This window comes from Oncorhynchus nerka, linkage group LG18 (genome assembly GCF_034236695.1).
Source record: "Oncorhynchus nerka isolate Pitt River linkage group LG18, Oner_Uvic_2.0, whole genome shotgun sequence".
Taxonomy (NCBI): Eukaryota; Metazoa; Chordata; class Actinopteri; order Salmoniformes; family Salmonidae; genus Oncorhynchus; species Oncorhynchus nerka.
In genome coordinates, this window is record NC_088413.1 from 13,933,671 (window position 1) to 13,958,188 (window position 24,518).

The 24,518-nt window shown below is 40.4% G+C and overlaps 1 protein-coding gene across 1 annotated transcript; it reads right to left on the reverse strand.

The window, feature by feature from the left end:
• On the reverse strand, positions 1–24,518 carry LOC135561541 (mastermind-like protein 3). Its single transcript, XM_065003241.1, has 3 exons — positions 23,637–24,518; positions 8,996–9,077; positions 1–2,141 (listed from the first exon to the last, which is right to left on the reverse strand). The coding sequence occupies exons 1-3, from the start codon at positions 23,883–23,885 to the stop codon at positions 1,027–1,029; spliced, it is 1,446 nt and encodes a 481-aa protein (XP_064859313.1). The 5' UTR covers positions 23,886–24,518; the 3' UTR covers positions 1–1,026.

The window sequence follows — 24,518 nt, forward strand, 5'->3', positions numbered from 1 at the left end:
GTAGTCAGTGTCCAGTCTCTCCTGTCTTGTAGTCAGTGTCCAGTCTCTCCTGTCTTGTAGTCAGTCTCCTGTCTCTCCTGTCTTGTAGTCAGTCTCCTGTCTCTCCTGTCTTGTAGTCAGTGTCCTGTCTTGTAGTCAGTCTCCTGTCTCTCCTGTCTTGTAGTCAGTCTCCTGTCTCTCCTGTCTTGTAGTCAGTCTCCTGTCTCTCCTGTCTTGTAGTCAGTGTCCAGTCTCTCCTGTCTTGTAGTCAGTCTCCTGTCTCTCCTGTCTTGTAGTCAGTCTCCTGTCTCTCCTGTCTTGTAGTCAGTGTCCAGTCTCTCCTGTCTTGTAGTCAGTCTCCTGTCTTGTAGTCAGTCTCCTGTCTCTCCTGTCTCTCCTGTCTTGTAGTCAGTCTCCTGTCTTGTAGTCAGTCTCCTGTCTCTCCTGTCTCTCCTGTCTTGTAGTCAGTCTCCTGTCTTGTAGTCAGTCTCCTGTCTTGTAGTCAGTCTCCTGTCTTGTAGTCAGTCTCCTGTCTCTCCTGTCTTGTAGTCAGTCTCCTGTCTCTCCTGTCTTGTAGTCAGTCTCCTGTCTCTCCTGTCTTGTAGTCAGTCTCCTGTCTTGTAGTCAGTCTCCTGTCTTGTCGTCAGTCTCCTGTCTTGTAGTCAGTCTCCTGTCTTGTAGTCAGTCTCCTGTCTCTCCTGTATGAACGGCCCAGTTGACACACTGCTAAAGGGTTGGGTTTAAATCACGGCCCAAAAGGACAAAACCAAAATCACTTCCCTTTCTTGAATGATATTTCACAACCACCAGACCGCGTTTACCATTAGAGGCCTTTTAAATACCGTGACAGTACACACACACACACTCACACACACACCCACACATAAATACACGACACAGAACTCTTCCTGTCCGTTCATGCTTTACAAAACAAAATATGCCGACTGTCCGTCTGTCTGTCCAGTTCTCTCGTCTCAATAAAGTTTTCCCAACGCAGTTTGTCGTTAGTCCCTCCAGTAAAAACTCTCCACTACATTTCCAGCTCTGCTATTGGTTGGGGAAGAACTCTTCCATCCAACCGTCACTTGAGTCCAAGTCCGCCCCTGTCCCGTCGGCCAATCCGAACCCTCCGCCCGACGGCGCCACCTGCCCGCCAACGTATCCATAAGATGACAGGTCCTGACTAGACGTCCTCTGGTAGCCCTGAGGCTGACCTCCGACCCCTACCCCTCCTTGTCCCACATACCCTCCACCACCTCCAGGGCCCACCCCCATTGCCGGCCCCTGTCCAAAGGCCCCCATGTTGGGCACGCCCTGGCCCATCACCCCCTGTCCCGGCATTACCATGGGTCTGGGCTGGTTGGTCCTTGGCTGTCCTGGTCCAGCCATGTGAGGGGCAATCATGGGCCCGGCCATGCCGGCCGCAGGGTTCATAGCCCTGGGGTCCATAGGCTGGCCCTGACCCATAGCCTGGGGGTGGCCCTGTGGGTGCACAGGGAAGTGTTGCTTGGCCAGGCGTGGGTGTGGAGGCTGTTGTCCGGGTCCAGGCTGCATGGAGCCGTAGCCCCCCTGGGCCGAGCCAAAGCCCACCATATCGCCTGTAGTCCTGCCTGGTCCTCCTACCCCTCCTGGCCCTCCCATCCCCTGGAGGGACTGCCCCTGCTGGGGTGGCCACCCTCCCATCCCTCCCTGTGGTCCTCCTCCTCCCGGTCCTCCTCCAATTCCCAGCATGCCCTGCAACCTCTGGGCCTGGGCTTTGGGCGGCCCCTTGAGGGGCTGCTGGGACATGGAGTTCATCATCATCCCCTGTGGTCCTCCGTATCCTCCTCCACCTCCAACCCCTCCTCCCGCCTGCCTCTGGACCTGCGCCGCTGGGTTGTGTCCTGGTGGAAGACCCATGGAGGCCTGGACGCTTTGGTTCTGGTGCTGCATCATTTGGCTCATGGAGGGGTTGAGGCTGTAGAGGGACTGCTGGCCGGCTCCCTGCACGCCGTAGGGGAGGCCCATGTCGGGTTGGGGACCCACCGAGCCCCCTGGGATGCCCTGGTTCATCTGGACCATCTGCTGGTTCTGTTGTTGTTGTTGTTGTTGTTGTTGGAGGAGGCGGGTGGCGCGGATGTTCTGGAGGGCCTGGCTCCTCACCGCCATCTCCTGGGGTGATCCTGGTGGGACAGAAAGGAAAGAGGAGAGGTTAGAGGGAGGAGAGAGAGAGGACAGGAGGGGAGGCGAGAGAGAGGACAGGTGGGGAGGAGAGAGAGGGGACAGGAGGGGAGGAGAGAGAGGGGACAGGAGGGGAGGAGCGAGAGGACAGGAGAGAGAGAGGACAGGAGGGGAGGAGAGAGAGGGGACAGGAGGGGAGGAGAGAGAGGGGACAGGAGGGGAGGAGAGAGAGGGGAGGAGAGAGAGGGGACAGGAGGGGAGGAGAGAGAGGGGAGGAGAGGAGGAGAGAGAGGACAGGAGTGGAGGAGAGAGAGGGGACAGGAGGGGGAGGAGAGAGAGGGGACAGGAGGGGAGGAGAGAGAGGGGACAGGAGGGGAGGAGAGGAGGAGAGAGAGGGGAGGAGAGAGAGGACAGGGAGTGGAGGAGAGAGAGGACAGGAGAGAGAGAGGACAGGAGGGGAGGAGAGAGAGGGGACAGGAGGGGAGGAGAGAGAGGACAGGAGTGGAGAAGAGAGAGGACAGGAGAGAGAGAGGGGACAGGAGGGGAGGAGAGGAGGAGAGAGAGGGACAGGAGAGAGAGGGGACATGAGGGGAGAGGAGGAGGAGAGAGGAGGACAGGAGTGGGGAAGAGAGAGGACAGGAGAGAGAGAGGACAGGAGAGAGAGGGGACAGGAGGACAGGAGAGAGAGGGGACAGGAGGGGAGGAGAGAGAGGGGACAGGAGGGGAGGAGAGAGAGGGGAGGAGAGGAGGAGAGAGAGGACAGGAGTGGAGGAGAGAGAGGACAGGAGGGGAGGAGAGAGGGGACAGGAGGGGAGGAGAGAGATGACAGGAGGGGAGGAGAGAGAGTACAGGAGGGGAGGAGAGAGAGTACAGGAGGGGAGGAGAGAGAGTACAGGAGGGTAGGAGAGAGAAGACAGGAGGGTAGGAGAGAGGGGACAGGAGGGGAGGAGAGGTGAGGACAGGAGGGGAGGAGAGAAGGGGGACAGGAGCGAGAGAGGACAGGAGGGGAGGAGCGAGAGAGGACAGAAGGGGAGAGAGAGGACAGGAGGAGAGAAAGAGGACAGGAGGAGAGAGAGGACAGGAGGGGAGAGAGAGGACAGGAGGGGAGAGAGAGGACAGGAGGGGAGAGAGAGGACAGGAGGGGAGAGAGGACAAGAGGGGAGAGCGAGAACAGGAGGAGAGAGAGAGGACAGGAAGGGAGAGAGAGGACAGGAGGAGAGAGAGAGGACAGGAAGAGAGAGAGGACAGGAGGGGAGGAGACAGGGGGAGGAGCGAGAGAGGACAGGAGGGGAGGAGAGAGGACAGGAGGGGAGGAGAGAGAGGGGACAGGAGGGGAGGAGAGAGAGGGGACAGGGGGAGGAGCGAGAGAGGACAGGAGGGGAGGAGAGAGAGGGGACAGGAGGGGAGGAGAGAGAGAGGACAGGAGGGGAGGAGAGAGAGGACAGGAGGGGAGGAGAGAGAGGGGACAGGAGGGGAGAGAGAGAGGACAGGAGGGGAGGAGAGAGGGGACAGGAGGGGAGGAGAGAGAGGGGACAGGAGGGGAGAGAGAGAGGACAGGAGGGGAGGAGAGAGAGAGGACAGGAGGGGAGGAGAGAGAGAGGACAGGAGGGGAGGAGAGAGAGGGGACAGGAGGGGAGAGAGAGGGGACAGGAGGGGAGAGAGAGGACAGAAGGAGAGAGAGAGGTGTGTTAAAGACCAACAGAGTGGTCACTGAGGTTTCTGTGATCAATTTGTCCTTTTATTCATAGTTTGATTCTCTCTCTCTCTCTCTCTCTCTCTCTCTCTGGTTGCCAAGGTAACAGGCAGAGACAGAATATTTTTTCAGGAGGAAATTACCAAAGAGGAGTAGCGGAACGATAAGAAACGCCTACGACGACGACGGGGGGGGATAGACAGAGACAGGGGGAGAGAGCGAATACGCAGAGGAGAATCTGATTGGTCAGAGATGATCATCTTCAACAGTGTGTGTGACAAGGTTTATGAGCATGTGGGCATGTCAGGGTTTAGGTGTGTGTGTTGCACCCTTGATACTGGTTGACCTGTGGGTAGGGGGTATATAATATATTACCTTGATACTGGTAATGACCTGATACTGGTTGACCTGTGGGTAGGGGGGTATATAATATATTACCTTGATACTGGTTGACCTGTGGGTAGGGGGGTATATAATATATTACCTTGATACTGGTTGACCTGTGGGTAGGGGGGTATATAATATATTACCTTGATACTGGGTAGTGGGTAGGGGGGTATATAATATATTACCTTGATACTGGTTGACCTGTGGGTAGGGGGGTATATAATATATTACCTTGATACTGGTTGACCTGTGGGTAGGGGGTATATAATATATTACCTTGATACTGGTTGACCTGTGGGTAGGGGGGTATATAATACCTATTACCTTGATACTGGTTGACCTGTGGGTAGGGGGTATATAATATATTACCTTGATACTGGTTGACCTGTGGGTAGGGGGTATATAATATATTACCTTGATACTGGTTGACCTGTGGGTAGGGGGTATATAATATATTACCTTGATACTGGTTGACCTGTGGGTAGGGGGTATATAATATATTACCTTGATACTGGTTGACCTGTGGGTAGGGGGGGTATATAATATATTACCTTGATACTGGTTGACCTGTGGGTAGGGGGTATATAATATATTACCTTGATACTGGTTGACCTGTGGGTAGGGGGGTATATAATATATTACCTTGATACTGGTTGACCTGTGGGTAGGGGGTATATAATATATTACCTTGATACTGGTTGACCTGTGGGTAGGGGGGTATATAATATATTACCTTGATACTGGTTGACCTGTGGGTAGGGGGTATATAATATATTACCTTGATACTGGTTGACCTGTGGGTAGGGGGTATATAATATATTACCTTGATACTGGTTGACCTGTGGGTAGGGGGGTATATAATATATTACCTTGATACTGGTTGACCTGTGGGTAGGGGGGTATATAATATATTACCTTGATACTGGTTGACCTGTGGGTAGGGGGATATATAATATATTACCTTGATACTGGTTGACCTGTGGGTAGGGGGTATATAATATATTACCTTGATACTGGTTGACCTGTGGGTAGGGGGGTATATAATATATTACCTTGATACTGGTTGACCTGTGGGTAGGGGGGTATATAATATATTACCTTGATACTGGTTGACCTGTGGGTAGGGGGGTATATAATATATTACCTTGATACTGGTTGACCTGTGGGTAGGGGGTATATAATATATTACCTTGATACTGGTTGACCTGTGGGTAGGGGGTATATAATATATTACCTTGATACTGGTTGACCTGTGGGTAGGGGGTATATAATATATTACCTTGATACTGGTTGACCTGTGGGTAGGGGGGTATATAATATATTACCTTGATACTGGTTGACCTGTGGGTAGGGGTATATAATATATTACCTTGATACTGGTTGACCTGTGGGTAGGGGGGTATATAATATATTACCTTGATACTGGTTGACCTGTGGGTCCAGGGGGTATATAATATATTACCTTGATACTGGTTGACCTGTGGGTAGGGGGGTATATAATATATTACCTTGATACTGGTTGACCTGTGGGTAGGGGGGTATATAATATATTACCTTGATACTGGTTGACCTGTGGGTAGGGGGGTATATAATATATTACCTTGATACTGGTTGACCTGTGGGTAGGGGGTATATAATATATTACCTTGATACTGGTTGACCTGTGGGTAGGGGGTATATAATATATTACCTTGATACTGGTTGACCTGTGGGTAGGGGGTATATAATATATTACCTTGATACTGGTTGACCTGTGGGTAGGGGGGGGTATATAATATATTACCTTGATACTGGTTGACCTGTGGGTAGGGGGGTATATAATATATTACCTTGATACTGGTTGACCTGTGGGTAGGGGGGTATATAATATATGGTACCTTGAGGGGGTATATAATATTACCTTGGTTGACCTGTGGGTAGGGGTATATAATATATTACCTTGATACTGGTTGACCTGTGGTAGGGGGTATATAATATATTACCTTGATACTGGTTGACCTGTGGGTAGGGGGTATATAATATATTACCTTGATACTGGTTGACCTGTGGGTAGGGGGGTATATAATATATTACCTTGATACTGGTTGACCTGTGGGTAGGGGGGAGTATATAATATATTACCTTGATACTGGTTGACCTGTAATAGGGGGGGGGGTATATAATATATTACCTTGATACTGGTTGACCTGTGGGTAGGGGGTATATAATATATTACCTTGATACTGGTTGACCTGTGGGTAGGGGGGGTATATAATATATTACCTTGATACTGGTTGACCTGTGGGTAGGGGGGTATATAATATATTATATACTGGTTGACCTGTGGGTAGGGGGGAGTATATATATTACCTTGATACTGGTTGACCTGTGGGTAGGGGGTATATAATATATTACCTTGATACTGGTTGACCTGTGGGTAGTCTATAGGGGGTAATATAATATATTACCTTGATACTGGTTGACCTGTGGGTAGGGGGGTATATAATATATTACCTTGATACTGGTTGACCTGTGGGTAGGGGGTATATAATATATTACCTTGATACTGGTTGACCTGTGGGTAGGGGGTATATAATATATTACCTTGATACTGGTTGACCTGTGGGTAGGGGGTATATAATATATTACCTTGATACTGGTTGACCTGTGGGTAGGGGTATATAATATATTACCTTGATACTGGTTGACCTGTGGGTAGGGGGTATATAATATATTACCTTGATACTGGTTGACCTGTGGGTAGGGGGGTATATAATATATTACCTTGATACTGGTTGACCTGTGGGTAGGGGGTATATAATATATTACCTTGATACTGGTTGAGTGTTAGTAATCAGTATATATATCTATGTGGGTAGTAATCAGTATATAATATATTACCTTGATACTGGTTGACCTGTGGGTAGGGGGTATATAATATATTACCTTGATACTGGTTGAGTGGGTAGGGGGTATATAATATATTACCTTGATACTGGTTGACCTGTGGGTAGGGGGGTATATAATATATTACCTTGATACTGGTTGACCTGTGGGTAGGGGGGTATATAATATATTACCTTGATACTGGTTGACCTGTGGGTAGGGGGTATATAATATATTACCTTGATACTGGTTGACCTGTGGGTAGGGGGGTATATAATATATTACCTTGATACTGGTTGACCTGTGGGTAGGGGGTATATAATATATTACCTTGATACTGGTTGACCTGTGGGTAGGGGGTATATAATATATTACCTTGATACTGGTTGACCTGTGGGTAGGGGGGGTATATAATATATTACCTTGATACTGGTTGACCTGTGGGTAGGGGGTATATAATATATTACCTTGATACTGGTTGACCTGTGGGTAGGGGGGGGTATATAATATATTACCTTGATACTGACCTGTTGACCTGATACTGGTAGACCTGTGGGGTATATAATATATTACCTTGATACTGGTTGACCTGTGGGTAGGGGGTATATAATATATTACCTTGATACTGGTTGACCTGTGGGTAGGGGGGTATATAATATATTACCTTGATACTGGTTGACCTGTGGGTAGGGGGTATATAATATATTACCTTGATACTGGTTGACCTGTGGGTAGGGGGTATATAATATATTACCTTGATACTGGTTGACCTGTGGGTAGGGGGTATATAATATATTACCTTGATACTGGTTGACCTGTGGGTAGGGGGGTATATAATATATTACCTTGATACTGGTATATAATATATTACCTTGATACTGGTTGACCTGTGGGTAGGGGGGGTATATAATATATTACCTTGATACTGGTTGACCTGTGGGTAGGGGGTATATAATATATTACCTTGATACTGGTTGACCTGTGGGTAGGGGGGTATATAATATATTACCTTGATACTGGTTGACCTGTGGGTAGGGGGTATATAATATATTACCTTGATACTGGTTGACCTGTGGGTAGGGGGTATATAATATATTACCTTGATACTGGTTGACCTGTGGGTAGGGGGTATATAATATATTACCTTGATACTGGTTGACCTGTGGGTAGGGGGTATATAATATATTACCTTGATACTGGTTGACCTGTGGGTAGGGGGGGGTATATAATATATTACCTTGATACTGGTTGACCTGTGGGTAGGGGGTATATAATATATTACCTTGATACTGGTTGACCTGTGGGTAGGGGGTATATAATATATTACCTTGATACTGGTTGACCTGTGGGTAGTAATCAGGGTATATAATATATTACCTTGATACTGGTTGACCTGTGGGTAGGGGGTATATAATATATTACCTTGATACTGGTTGACCTGTGGGTAGTTATATAATATATTACCTTGATACTGGTTGACCTGTGGGTAGGGGGGTATATAATATATTACCTATAATATATATATATATTACCTGTTGATACTGGTACTGGTTGACCTGTGGGTAGGGGGCTATATAATATATTACCTTGATACTGGTTGACCTGTGGGTAGGGGGTATATAATATATTACCTTGATACTGGTTGACCTGTGGGTAGGGGGGTATATAATATATTACCTTGATACTGGTTGACCTGTGGGTAGGGGGGTATAATATATAATATATTACCTTGATACTGGTTGACCTGTGGGTAGGGGGGTATATAATATATTACCTTGATACTGGTTGACCTGTGGGTAGGGGGGTATATAATATATTACCTTGATACTGGTTGACCTGTGGGTAGGGGGTATATAATATATTACCTTGATACTGGTTGACCTGTGGGTAGGGGGGTATATAATATATTACCTTGATACTGGTTGACCTGTGGGTAGGGGTTTCTCTGACCCTGGACCATCTGTCTGGGGAGATGCTGTTGCTGCTGCTGGAGCTACACACACAACCACAGAAGAAGAACAGACAACCAGATCACTTCCTGTTCCAAGACATCATTTCCCCCTGTCCCACTGGAAAGGTCAAATAAAGGCCAATTCAGCCAAAAAGTACCGGCTACAGTCACCGGGGACGACCATAAAACAGCAGTACAATATGACTGACAATATGCCTGAACTTTCATGTGAACAGTTTTCACATCAAATGTTGATCTCTGATTGTTGACAAACCAACTGTACCAACCTGATATATATAGATAGTCTGGAGTGTGAATAATGTCAGTCAATTTACAATGTTCATTTTGTGGTTAATAATCAGTATATATATCTATAGTCTATAGTGTTAGTAATCAGTATATATATCTATAGTCTATAGTGTTAGTAATCAGTATATATATCTATAGTCTGTAGTGTTAATAATCAGTATATATATCTATAGTCTATAGTGTTAGTAATCAGTATATATATCTATAGTCTGTAGTGTTAATAATCAGTATATATATCTATAGTCTGTAGTGTTAGTAATCAGTATATATATATATATATATATCTATAGTCTATAGTGTTAATAATCAGTATATATATCTATAGTCTGTAGTGTTAATAATCAGTATATATATATATATAGTCTGTAGTGTTAGTAATCAGTATATATATCTATAGTCTGTAGTGTTAGTAATCAGTATATATATCTATAGTGTTAGTAATCAGTATATATATCTATAGTCTATAGTGTTAGTAATCAGTATATATATCTATAGTGTTAGTAATCAGTATATATATCTATAGTCTATAGTGTTAATAATCAGTATATATATCTATAGTGTTAGTAATCAGTATATATATCTATAGTGTTAGTAATCAGTATATATATCTATAGTCTATAGTGTTAGTAATCAGTATATATATCTATAGTCTATAGTGTTAGTAATCAGTATATATATATCTATAGTCTATAGTGTTAGTAATCAGTATATATATCTATAGTGTTAGTAATCAGTATATATATATCTATAGTCTATAGTGTTAGTAATCAGTATATATATCTATAGTGTTAGTAATCAGTATATATATCTATAGTCTATAGTGTTAGTAATCAGTATATATATCTATAGTCTATAGTGTTAGTAATCAGTATATATATCTATAGTCTGTAGTGTTAGTAATCAGTATATATATCTATAGTCTATAGTGTTAGTAATCAGTATATATATCTATAGTCTATAGTGTTAGTAATCAGTATATATATCTATAGTCTGTAGTGTTAGTAATCAGTATATATATCTATAGTCTGTAGTGTTAATAATCAGTATATATATCTATAGTCTATAGTGTTAGTAATCAGTATATATATCTATAGTATGTTAATAATCAGTATATATCTATAGTCTATAGTGTTAATAATCAGTATATATATCTATAGTCTATAGTGTTAGTAATCAGTATATATATCTATAGTCTGTAGTGTTAGTAATCAGTATATATATCTATAGTCTGTAGTGTTAGTAATCTATAGTCTATAGTAATAATCAGTATATATATAGTCTATAGTGTTAATAATCAGTATATATATCTATAGTCTATAGTGTTAATAATCAGTATATATATATATAGTCTGTAGTGTTAGTAATCAGTATATATATCTATAGTCTGTAGTGTTAGTAATCAGTATATATATCTATAGTGTTAGTAATCAGTATATATATCTATAGTCTATAGTGTTAGTAATCAGTATATATATCTATAGTGTTAGTAATCAGTATATATATCTATAGTCTATAGTGTTAATAATCAGTATATATATCTATAGTGTTAGTAATCAGTATATATATCTATAGTGTTAGTAATCAGTATATATATCTATAGTCTATAGTGTTAGTAATCAGTATATATATCTATAGTCTATAGTGTTAGTAATCAGTATATATATATCTATAGTCTATAGTGTTAGTAATCAGTATATATATCTATAGTGTTAGTAATCAGTATATATATATCTATAGTCTATAGTGTTAGTAATCAGTATATATATCTATAGTGTTAGTAATCAGTATATATATCTATAGTCTATAGTGTTAGTAATCAGTATATATATCTATAGTCTATAGTGTTAGTAATCAGTATATATATCTATAGTCTATAGTGTTAGTAATCAGTATATATATCTATAGTCTGTAGTGTTAGTAATCAGTATATATATCTATAGTGTTAGTAATCAGTATATATATCTATAGTCTATAGTGTTAGTAATCAGTATATATATCTATAGTGTTAGTAATCAGTATATATATCTATAGTCTATAGTGTTAGTAATCAGTATATATATATCTAGTCTGTAGTGTTAGTAATCAGTATATATATCTATAGTCTGTAGTGTTAGTAATCAGTATATATATATATAGTCTATAGTGTTAATAATCAGTATATATATCTATAGTGTTAGTAATCAGTATATATATCTATAGTGTTAGTAATCAGTATATATATCTATAGTCTGTAGTGTTAATAATCAGTATATATATCTATAGTCTGTAGTGTTAGTAATCAGTATATATATATATAGTCTATAGTGTTAATAATCAGTATATATATCTATAGTGTTAGTAATCAGTATATATATCTATAGTCTATAGTGTTAGTAATCAGTATATATATCTATAGTGTTAGTAATCAGTATATATATATCTATAGTGTTAGTAATCAGTATATATATCTATAGTCTATAGTGTTAGTAATCAGTATATATATCTATAGTGTTAGTAATCAGTATATATATCTATAGTGTTAGTAAACAGTATATATATCTATAGTGTTAGTAATCAGTATATATATCTATAGTGTTAGTAATCAGTATATATATCTATAGTGTTAGTAATCAGTATATATATCTATAGTCTGTAGTGTTAGTAATCAGTATATATATCTATAGTGTTAGTAATCAGTATATATATCTATAGTGTTAATAATCAGTATATATATCTATAGTGTTAGTAATCAGTATATATATCTATAGTCTGTAGTGTTAATAATCAGTATATATATCTATAGTCTTAGTAGTATATATATCTATAGTCTGTAGTTTAGTAATCAGTATATATATCTATAGTCTGTAGTGTTAGTAATCAGTATATATATCTATAGTCTATAGTGTTAATAATCAGTATATATATCTATAGTCTATAGTGTTAATAATCAGTATATATATCTATAGTCTGTAGTGTTAATAATCAGTATATATATCTATAGTCTGTAGTGTTAGTAATCAGTATATATATCTATAGTCTATAGTGTTAATAATCAGTATATATATATCTATAGTGTTAGTAATCAGTATATATATCTATAGTCTATAGTGTTAATAATCAGTATATATATCTATAGTCTATAGTGTTAGTAATCAGTATATATATCTATAGTCTGTAGTGTTAGTAATCAGTATATATATCTATAGTCTATAGTGTTAATAATCAGTATATATATCTATAGTCTATAGTGTTAGTAATCAGTATATATATCTATAGTCTGTAGTGTTAATAATCAGTATATATATCTATAGTCTATAGTGTTAGTAATCAGTATATATATCTATAGTCTATAGTGTTAGTAATCAGTATATATATCTATAGTCTGTAGTGTTAATAATCAGTATATATATCTATAGTGTTAGTAATCAGTATATATATCTATAGTCTGTAGTGTTAGTAATCAGTATATATATCTATAGTGTTAGTAATCAGTATATATATCTATAGTGTTAGTAATCAGTATATATATCTATAGTGTTAGTAATCAGTATATATATCTATAGTCTATAGTGTTAATAATCAGTATATATATATATAGTCTATAGTGTTAGTAATCAGTATATATATCTATAGTGTTAGTAATCAGTATATATATCTATAGTCTGTAGTGTTAGTAATCAGTATATATATCTATAGTCTATAGTGTTAGTAATCAGTATATATATCTATAGTCTATAGTGTTAATAATCAGTACATATATCTATAGTGTTAGTAATCAGTATATATATCTATAGTCTATAGTGTTAATAATCAGTATATATATCTATAGTGTTAATAATCAGTATATATATATATATATCTATAGTCTGTAGTGTTAGTAATCAGTATATATATATATATCTATAGTCTGTAGTGTTAGTAATCAGTATATATATATATATATCTATAGTCTATAGTGTTAGTAATCAGTATATATATCTATAGTGTTAGTAATCAGTATATATATCTATAGTCTATAGTGTTAGTAATCAGTATATATATCTATAGTCTATAGTGTTAGTAATCAGTATATATATCTATAGTCTGTAGTGTTAGTAATCAGTATATATATCTATAGTCTATAGTGTTAATAATCAGTATATATATCTATAGTCTATAGTGTTAATAATCAGTATATATATCTATAGTCTGTAGTGTTAGTAATCAGTATATATATCTATAGTCTGTAGTGTTAGTAATCAGTATATATATCTATAGTCTTAGTAATAGTAATCATATATCTATAGTCTATAGTGTTAATAATCAGTATATATATCTATAGTCTAGTGTTAGTAATCAGTTAGTAATCAGTATATATATAGTGTTAGTAATCAGTATATATATCTATAGTCTATAGTGTTAGTAATCAGTATATATATCTATAGTCTATAGTGTTAGTAATCAGTATATATATATATAGTGTTAGTAATCAGTATATATATCTATAGTCTATAGTGTTAGTAATCAGTATATATATCTATAGTGTTAGTAATCAGTATATATATCTATAGTCTATAGTGTTAGTAATCAGTATATATATCTATAGTGTTAGTAATCAGTATATATATCTATAGTCTATAGTGTTAGTAATCAGTATATATATCTATAGTCTATAGTGTTAGTAATCAGTATATATATCTATAGTCTATAGTGTTAGTAATCAGTATATATATCTATAGTCTATAGTGTTAGTAATCAGTATATATATCTATAGTCTGTAGTGTTAGTAATCAGTATATATATCTATAGTCTGTAGTGTTAGTAATCAGTATATATATCTATAGTCTATAGTGTTAATAATCAGTATATATATCTATCTATAGTGTTAGTAATCAGTATATATATCTATAGTGTTAGTAATCAGTATATATATCTATAGTGTTAGTAATCAGTATATATATCTATAGTCTGTAGTGTTAATAATCAGTATATATATCTATAGTCTGTAGTGTTAGTAATCAGTATATATATCTATAGTCTATAGTGTTAATAATCAGTATATATATCTATAGTGTTAGTAATCAGTATATATATCTATAGTCTATAGTGTTAGTAATCAGTATATATATCTATAGTCTTAGTAATAATCAGTATATATATATCTATAGTGTTAGTAATCAGTATATATATAGTCTATAGTAATCAGTTAGTAATCAGTATATATATCTATAGTGTTAGTAATCAGTATATATATCTATAGTCTATAGTGTTAGTAATCAGTATATATATCTATAGTGTTAGTAATCAGTATATATATCTATAGTGTTAGTAATCAGTATATATATCTATAGTCTGTAGTGTTAGTAATCAGTATATATATCTATAGTGTTAGTAATCAGTATATATATCTATAGTGTTAATAATCAGTATATATATCTATAGTGTTAGTAATCAGTATATATATCTATAGTCTGTAGTGTTAATAATCAGTATATATATCTATAGTCTGTAGTGTTAGTAATCAGTATATATATCTATAGTCTGTAGTGTTAGTAATCAGTATATATATCTATAGTCTGTAGTGTTAGTAATCAGTATATATATCTATAGTGTTAGTAATCAGTATATATATCTATAGTCTATAGTGTTAGTAATCAGTATATATATCTATCTATAGTGTTAGTAATCAGTATATATATCTATAGTGTTAATAATCAGTATATATATCTATAGTCTGTAGTGTTAGTAATCAGTATATATATCTATAGTCTGTAGTGTTAGTAATCAGTATATATATCTATAGTCTGTAGTGTTAGTAATCAGTATATATATCTATAGTGTTAATAATCAGTATATATATCTATAGTCTATAGTGTTAGTAATCAGTATATATATCTATAGTCTATAGTGTTAGTAAACAGTATATATATCTATAGTCTGTAGTGTTAGTAATCAGTATATATATATATATCTATAGTCTATAGTGTTAATAATCAGTATATATATCTATAGTCTATAGTGTTAATAATCAGTATATATATCTATAGTCTGTAGTGTTAATAATCAGTATATATATCTATAGTCTGTAGTGTTAGTAATCAGTATATATATATATATCTATAGTCTATAGTGTTAATAATCAGTATATATATATCTATAGTGTTAGTAATCAGTATATATATCTATAGTCTATAGTGTTAATAATCAGTATATATATCTATAGTCTATAGTGGTTAATAATCAGTATATATATCTATAGTCTGTAGTGTTAGTAATCAGTATATATATCTATAGTCTATAGTGTTAATAATCAGTATATATATCTATAGTCTATAGTGTTAGTAATCAGTATATATATCTATAGTCTGTAGTGTTAATAATCAGTATATATATCTATAGTCTATAGTGTTAGTAATCAGTATATATATCTATAGTCTATAGTGTTAGTAATCAGTATATATATCTATAGTCTGTAGTGTTAATAATCAGTATATATATCTATAGTGTTAGTAATCAGTATATATATCTATAGTGTTAGTAATCAGTATATATATCTATAGTGTTAGTAATCAGTATATATATCTATAGTCTGTAGTGTTAATAATCAGTATATATATATATATCTATAGTCTGTAGTGTTAGTAATCAGTATATATATATATATCTATAGTCTGTAGTGTTAGTAATCAGTATATATATATATATCTATAGTCTATAGTGTTAGTAATCAGTATATATATCTATAGTGTTAGTAATCAGTATATATATCTATAGTCTATAGTGTTAGTAATCAGTATATATATCTATAGTCTGTAGTGTTAGTAATCAGTATATATATCTATAGTCTGTAGTGTTAGTAATCAGTATATATATCTATAGTCTATAGTGTTAATAATCAGTATATATATCTATAGTCTATAGTGTTAATCATCAGTATATATATCTATAGTCTATAGTGTTAATAATCAGTATATATATCTATAGTCTATAGTGTTAGTAATCAGTATATATATCTATAGTGTTAGTAATCAGTATATATATCTATAGTCTATAGTGTTAATAATCAGTATATATATCTATAGTCTATAGTGTTAATAATCAGTATATATATCTATAGTCTATAGTGTTAGTAATCAGTATATATATCTATAGTGTTAGTAATCAGTATATATATCTATAGTCTGTAGTGTTAGTAATCAGTATATATATCTATAGTGTTAGTAATCAGTATATATATCTATAGTCTATAGTGTTAGTAATCAGTATATATATATATAGTCTGTAGTGTTAGTAATCAGTATATATATCTATAGTCTGTAGTGTTAGTAATCAGTATATATATATCTATAGTCTGTAGTGTTAGTAATCAGTATATATATCTATAGTCTGTAGTGTTAGTAATCAGTATATATATCTATAGTGTTAATAATCAGTATATATATCTATAGTCTATAGTGTTAGTAATCAGTATATATATCTATAGTCTATAGTGTTAGTAAACAGTATATATATCTATAGTCTGTAGTGTTAGTAATCAGTATATATATATATATCTATAGTCTATAGTGTTAATAATCAGTATATATATCTATAGTCTATAGTGGTAATAATCAGTATATATATCTATAGTCTGTAGTGTTAATAATCAGTATATATATCTATAGTCTGTAGTGTTAGTAATCAGTATATATATATCTATAGTGTTAGTAATCAGTATATATATCTATAGTCTATAGTGTTAATAATCAGTATATATATCTATAGTCTATAGTGGTTAATAATCAGTATATATATCTATAGTCTGTAGTGTTAGTAATCAGTATATATATCTATAGTCTATAGTGTTAATAATCAGTATATATATCTATAGTCTATAGTGTTAGTAATCAGTATATATATCTATAGTCTGTAGTGTTAATAATCAGTATATATATCTATAGTCTATAGTGTTAATAATCAGTATATATATCTATAGTCTATATCTGTTAGTAATCAGTATGTATCTATAGTCTATAGTGTTAATATCAGTGAGACTGTCACTGTATATATATCTATAGTGTTAGTAATCAGTGTATATATCTATAGTGTGTAGTAATCAGTGTATGTGTGTATGTGTGTGTGTGTAGTGTTAGTAATCAGTATATATATCTATAGTCTGTAGTGTTAATAATCAGTATATATATCTATAGTCTATAGTGTTAATAATCAGTATATATATCTATAGTCTATAGTGTTAGTGACAGTGGTGTGTGTGTGACACACACACACACACACACACACACACACACACACACACACAATCAGTAGGACATATATCTATAGTCTATAGTGTTAGTAATCAGTGTATATATATCTGATAGTGTTAGTAATGTGTGTATGTACTATCTGTAGTGTTAGTAATCAGTATATATATCTGATAGTGTTGTGTGACTGTGTGTATGATCTGATGTGTGTAGTACTGTCAGTGTGTATATCTATAGTGTGTAGTGTTAATAATCAGTATATATATATATATCTATAGTCTGTAGTGTTAGTAATCAGTGTGTGTATATGACAGTCTATGTGTGTGACAGTGTGTGTAGTGTGTGTCTGTGACAGTAATCAGTGTGTCTGTGACAGTGTATATATGTGACTAGTGTCTGTGTGTGTGTGTGACTGTGTTAGTAATCTAGTGTGTGTGTGTGTGTGACTGTGTGTGTGTGTGACTGTGTGTCAGTATATATGTCTGACATGTGTCTGTGACAGTGTGTAGTGTGAATCAGTGTGTGTGACAGTGTCTGTAGTGACTGTGTGTTGTAATCAGTGTGTGTGTGTGACTGTGTGTGTCTGTGTGTGTGTGACAGTGTGTATGTGTGATCTATAGTCTATGTGTTGAATAATCAGTATACTGTATCTGTGACAGTGTGTCTGTGTGTTAATAATGTGACAGTGTGTATGTGATGTGTAGTCTACAGTGTGTAATAATCAGTGTGTGTGTGTGTGTGATAGTCTGTGACAGTGTTAGTGAATGTGTGTGTGACAGTATATCTGTGACAGTGTGTGTGTGACAGTGTGTGTGTGTGACTGTGTGTCTGTGAGTGTTAATAACAGTGTGTGTGTGTGACATGTATCTGTGACAGTGTGTGTGACAGTGTTAATAATCAGTGTATGTGACAGTGTGTGTGTGACAATGTGTCTGTGACGGTGTGTCTGTGACTGTGTGTAGTAATGTGTATGTGATGTGTCTGTGACTGTGTGTGTAAACAGTGTGTGTGTCTATAGTGTGTGAGTGTGTCAGTACTGTGTGTATGTGACATGTGTGTGTGAGTGTTAGTGTGTCTGTGACAGTGTGTGTATGTGTGACTGTGTGTCTGTAATGTGTATGTGACTGTGTGTCTGTGACAGTGTGTGTGTAATCAGTGACTGTGTGTCTGTGACAGTGTGTAGTGATGTGTGTGTGTATGTGTGTGACTGTGTGTGACAGTGTGTGTGTGTGAGTGTTACTGTCAGTGTGTGACTGTGTGTCTGTGTGACTGTAGTGTGTGACAGTGTGTGTGTGACTGTGTGTCTGTGACTGTGTGTGTGTACTGTGTGTCTGTGACAGTGTGTGTGTGACTGTGTGTCTGTGACAGTGTGTGTGTGACTGTGTGTCTGTGACAGAGAGTGTCTGTGACAGTGTGTCTGTGACAGTGTGTGTGTGACAGTGTGTTGACTGTGTGTCTGTGACAATGTGTCTGTGACAGTGTGTGTGTGACTGTGTGTGTGTGTGTCTGTGTGTGTGTGTGTGTGTGTGTGACAGTGTGTGTGTGACGTGTCTGTGACAGTGTGTGTGTGTGACTGTGTGTCTGTGACAGTGTGTGTGTGACTGTGTGTGTGTGACTGTGTGTCTGTGACAGTGTGTGTGTGACTGTGTGTCTGTGACTGTGTGTCTGTGACAGTGTGTCTGTGACAGTGTGTCTGTGACAGTGTGTGTGTGACTGTGTGTCTGTGACAGTGTGTGTGTGACTGTGTGTCTGTGACAGTGTGTCTGTGACAAAATCTGTGACTGTGTGTGTGACTGTGTGTCTGTGACAGTGTGTGTGTGACACACGTGTGTGACACACACACGTCTGTGACACGTGTGTCTGTGACACTGTGACAGTGTGTGTGTGTGTGTGTGTGTGACTGTGTGTGACACTGTGTGTGTGACAGTGTGTGTGTGACAGTGTGTGTGTGACAGTGTGTGTGTGTGACAGTGTGTCTGTGACAGTGTGTGTCTGTGACAGTGTGTGTGTGTGTGTCTGTGACACTGTGACAGTGTGTGTGACATGTGTGTGTGACTGTGTGTGTGTGACATGTGTGTGTGACAGTGTGTGTGTGACAGTGTGTCTGTGACAGTGTGTGTGTGACTGTGTGTCTGTGATGTGTAAATGTGTGTCTGTGACTGTGTGTGTGTGACTGTGTGTGTGTGTGTGTCTGTGACGGTGTGTGACTGTGACAGTGTGTGTGTGACTGTGTGTGTGTGACAGTGTGTGTGTGACTGTGTGTGTGTGTGACAGTGTGTCTGTGACGGTGTGTCTGTGACGGTGTGTCTGTGACAGTGTGTGTGTGACTGTGTGTCTGTGACAGTGTGTGTGTGTGACAGTGTGTGTGTGACTGTGTGTCTGTGACAGTGTGTGTGTGTGACAGTGTGTGTGTGTGACAGTGTGTGTGTGACAGTGTGTGTGTGTGACTGTGTGTGTGTGTGACTGTGTGTCTGTGACAGTGTGTGTGTGTGACTGTGTGTGTGTGACTGTGTGTGTGTGACTGTGTGTCTGTGACAGTGTGTGTGTGACAGTGTGTGTGTGACAGTGTGTGTGTGACAGTGTGTGTGACAGTGTGTGTGTGACAGTGTGTGTGTGACGGTGTGTCTGTGACAGTGTGTCTGTGACGGTGTGTCTGTGACGGTGTGTCTGTGACAGTGTGTGTGTGACTGTGTGTCTGTGACAGTGTGTGTGTGTGACAGTGTGTGTGTGACAGTGTGTGTGTGACAGTGTGTGTGTGACAGTGTGTGTGTGACAGTGTGTGTGTGACAGTGTGTGTGTGACTGTGTGTCTGTGACAGTGTGTCTGTGACGGTGTGTCTGTGACGGTGTGTGTGTGACTGTGTGTGTGTGACGGTGTGTGTGTGACTGTGTGTGTGTGACTGTGTGTGTGTGACGGTGTGTGTGTGACGGTGTGTGTGTGACAGTGTGTGTGTGACTGTGTGTCTGTGACAGTGTGTGTGTGACTGTGTGTCTGTGACAGTGTGTGTGTGACTGTGTGTCTGTGACTGTGTGTCTGTGACTGTGTGTCTGTGACAGTGTGTGTGTGACAGTGTGTGTGTGACAGTGTGTGTGTGAGTGTCTGTGACAGTGTGTGTGTGTGACTGTGTGTCTGTGACAGTGTGTGTGTGACTGTGTGTGTGTGACTGTGTGTCTGTGACAGTGTGTGTGTGACTGTGTGTGTGTGACTGTGTGTGTGTGACTGTGTGTCTGTGACAGTGTGTGTGTGACTGTGTGTCTGTGACTGTGTGTCTGTGACAGTGTGTCTGTGACAGTGAGTCTGTGACAGTGTGTGTGTGACTGTGTGTCTGTGACAGTGTGTCTGTGGCGGTGTGTCTGTGACGGTGTGTCTGTGACGGTGTGTCTGTGACAGTGTGTCTGTGACTGTGTGTGTGTGACTGTGTGTCTGTGACAGTGTGTGTGTGACTGTGTGTGTGTGACTGTGTGTCTGTGACTGTGTGTCTGTGACAGTGTGTGTGTGACAGTGTGTGTGTGACAGTGTGTGTGTGACAGTGTGTGTGTGAGTGTCTGTGACAGTGTGTGTGTGTGACTGTGTGTCTGTGACAGTGTGTGTGTGACTGTGTGTGTGTGACTGTGTGTCTGTGACAGTGTGTGTGTGACTGTGTGTCTGTGACTGTGTGTCTGTGACAGTGTGTGTGTGACAGTGTGTGTGTGACAGTGTGTGTGTGACAGTGTGTGTGTGAGTGTCTGTGACAGTGTGTGTGTGTGACTGTGTGTCTGTGACAGTGTGTGTGTGACTGTGTGTGTGTGACTGTGTGTCTGTGACAGTGTGTGTGTGACTGTGTGTCTGTGACTGTGTGTCTGTGACAGTGTGTCTGTGACAGTGTGTCTGTGACAGTGTGTGTGTGACTGTGTGTCTGTGACAGTGTGTCTGTGACTGTGTGTCTGTGACTGTGTGTCTGTGACAGTGTGTGTGTGACTGTGTGTGTGTGACAGTGTGTGTGTGACGGTGTGTCTGTGACAGTGTGTGTGTGACTGTGTGTGTGTGACTGTGTGTGTGTGACGGTGTGTCTGTGACAGTGTGTGTGTGACTGTGTGTCTGTGACTGTGTGTCTGTGACAGTGTGTCTGTGACGGTGTGTGTGTGACTGTGTGTCTGTGACAGTGTGTGTGTGACTGTGTGTCTGTGATGGTTTGTGTGTGACTGTGTGTCTGTGACAGTGTGTGTGTGACTGTGTGTCTGTGACAGTGTGTGTGTGACTGTGTGTCTGTGATGGTGTGTGTGTGTGATGGTGTGTGTGTGTGACTGTGTGTCTGTGACGGTGTGTGTGTGACTGTGTGTCTGTGACGGTTTGTGTGTGACTGTGTGTCTGTGACGGTGTGTGTGTGACTGTGTGTCTGTGACAGTGTGTGTGTGACTGTGTGTCTGTGATGGTGTGTGTGTGACTGTGTGTCTGTGACAGTGTGTGTGTGACTGTGTGTCTGTGACAGTGTGTGTGTGACTGTGTGTCTGTGATGGTGTGTGTGTGACTGTGTGTCTGTGATGGTGTGTGTGTGTGATGGTGTGTGTGTGTGACTGTGTGTCTGTGACGGTGTGTGTGTGTGTCTGTGACGGTGTGTGTGTGTGTGTGTGACGGTGTGTCTGTGACGGTGTGTCTGTGACGGTGTGTGTGTGTGACGGTGTGTGTGTGTGTGACGGTGTCTGTAAATGACAGATGAAGAGGAGACACTTTGGTGTTTAATTTGCAACACTGACAAACGGGGGAGAGAGGTTGTAATCATGTCCCCACATCCACCTGCTCCTCCTCTCTGTTCTGTCCCTCCTCCCTCCTCTCTGTTCTGTCCCTCCTCTCTGTTCTGTCCCTCCTCCCTCCTCCCTCCTCTCTGTTCTGTCCCACCTCCCTCCTCTCTGTTCTGTCCCACCTCCCTCCTCTCTGTTCTGTCCCACCTCCATCCTCTCTGTTCTGTCCCACCTCCCTCCTCTCTGTTCTGTCCCTTCCCCTCCCTCCCTCCTCTCTGTTCTGTCCCACCTCCCCCTCCTCTCTGTTCTGTCCCACCTCCCTCCTCTCTGTTCTGTCCCTTCCCTCCCTCCCTCCTCTCTGTTCTGTCCCACCTCCCTCCTCTCTGTTCTGTCCCTTCCCTCCCTCCCTCCTCTCTGTTCTGTCCCTTCCCCTCCTCCCTCCCTCCCTCCCTCCCTCCTCTCTGTTGTCCCTTCCCTCTCCCACCTCCCTCCTCTCTGTTCTGTCCCTTCCCCTCCCTCCCTCCCTCCCTCCCTCCCTCCCTCCCTCCCTCCTCTCTGTTGTCCCCTCCCTCCCTGTCCCTCCCTCCCTCCTCTCTGTTCTGTCCCTTCCCCTCCCTCCCTCCCTCCCTCCCTCCCTCCCACCTCCCTCCTCTCTGTTCTGTCCCTTCCCTCCTGTTCTCCCTCCCTCCCTCCTCCTCTGTTCTGTCCCTTCCCCTCACTCCCTCCCTCCTTCCCTCCTCTCTGTTGTCCCTTCCCCTCCCCCTCCCTCCCTCCCTCCTCTCTGTTCTGTCCCTCCTCCCCCCTCTCTGTTCTGTCCCTTCCCTCCCTCCCTCCCTCCTCTCTGTTCTGTCCCTCCTCCCTCCCTCTGTTCTGTCCCTTCCCTCCCTCCCTCCTCTCTGTTGTCCCTCCCTCCCTCCCTCTCTGTTCTGTCCCTTCCCTCCCTCCTCCTCTGTTCTGTCCCTTCCCCTCCTCCCTCCCTCCTCTCTGTTCTGTCCCTTCCCCTCCCTCCCTCCCTCCTCTCTGTTCTGTCCCTTCCCCTCCCTCCCTCCTCTCTGTTCTGTCCCCCCCTCCCTCCCTCCTCTCTGTTCTGTCCCTCCTCCCTCCTCTCTGTTCTGTCCCTTCCCCTCCCTCCCTCCTCTCTGTTCTGTCCTTCCTCCCTCCTCTCTGTTCCGTCCCTTCCCTTCCCTCCCTCCCTCCTCTCTGTTCTGTCTCCTCCCTCTTCTCACCTGTTCAGCCAGTAATAGCTGTTGTTGCTGCTGTCTCTGTTCTGTCCCCTCCCTCCTCTCTGTTCTGTCCCCTCCCTCCTCTCACCTGTTCAGCCAGTAGTAGCTGTTGTTGCTGCTGTCTCTGTTCTGTCCCCTCCCTCCTCTCACCTGTTCAGCCAGTAGTAGCTGTTGTTGCTGCTGTCTCTGTTCTCTCAGTAGCTGTTGTTTCTGTTGTTCCATCATGTGGAGCTGAACTCTCTTCTCCTGCTCCATCACCATCATCTGTTTCATAATGGCTGCCTGCTGCTGGTTGCCCAGGTAACCGGGAGGCGCCCCTGCGCCCTGATTGGGCCCCGTGCCCGAGGCCACACCCCCGGAAGGGTGAGGGGGAGGGACGGCACCGGGCTGCCGTGACATTCCCACCACACCTTGTTCCTAAAGAGAGAGAGAGGGAGGGAGATCAGTGAGTTTTTATTGGTGGGATAATCAATCAATCAGCTGGTCAAGCAATCAATCAAATCAACGAGTAAACGCTGGTGTGGCGCTTTTCACAGAGAATTCAACTGAAGACAGAAGTAACCAGCTACTTTAAAAACCTACAATACAATGACAGATTAATTATCCCAGGAACCCTGTGTAAAGGATTATCCCAGGAACCCCGTGTAAAGGATTATCCCAGGAACCCCGTGTAAAGGATTATCCCAGGAACCCCGTGTAAAGGATGATCCCAGGAACCCCGTGTAAAGGATGATCCCAGGAATCCTGTGTAAAGGATGATCCCAGGAACCCCGTGTAAAGGATGATCCCAGGAATCCTGTGTAAAGGATGATCCCAGGAACCCCTGTGTAAAGGATGATCCCAGGAACCCTGTGTAAAGGATGATCCCAGGAACCCTGTGTAAAGGATGATCCCAGGAACCCTGTGTTAAGGATTATCCCAGGAACCCTGTGTAAAGGATTATCCCAGGAACCTCATGTAAAGGATTATCTCAGGAACCCCTGTGTCAAGGATTATCCCAGGAACCCCCGTGTAAAGGATTATCCCAGGAAC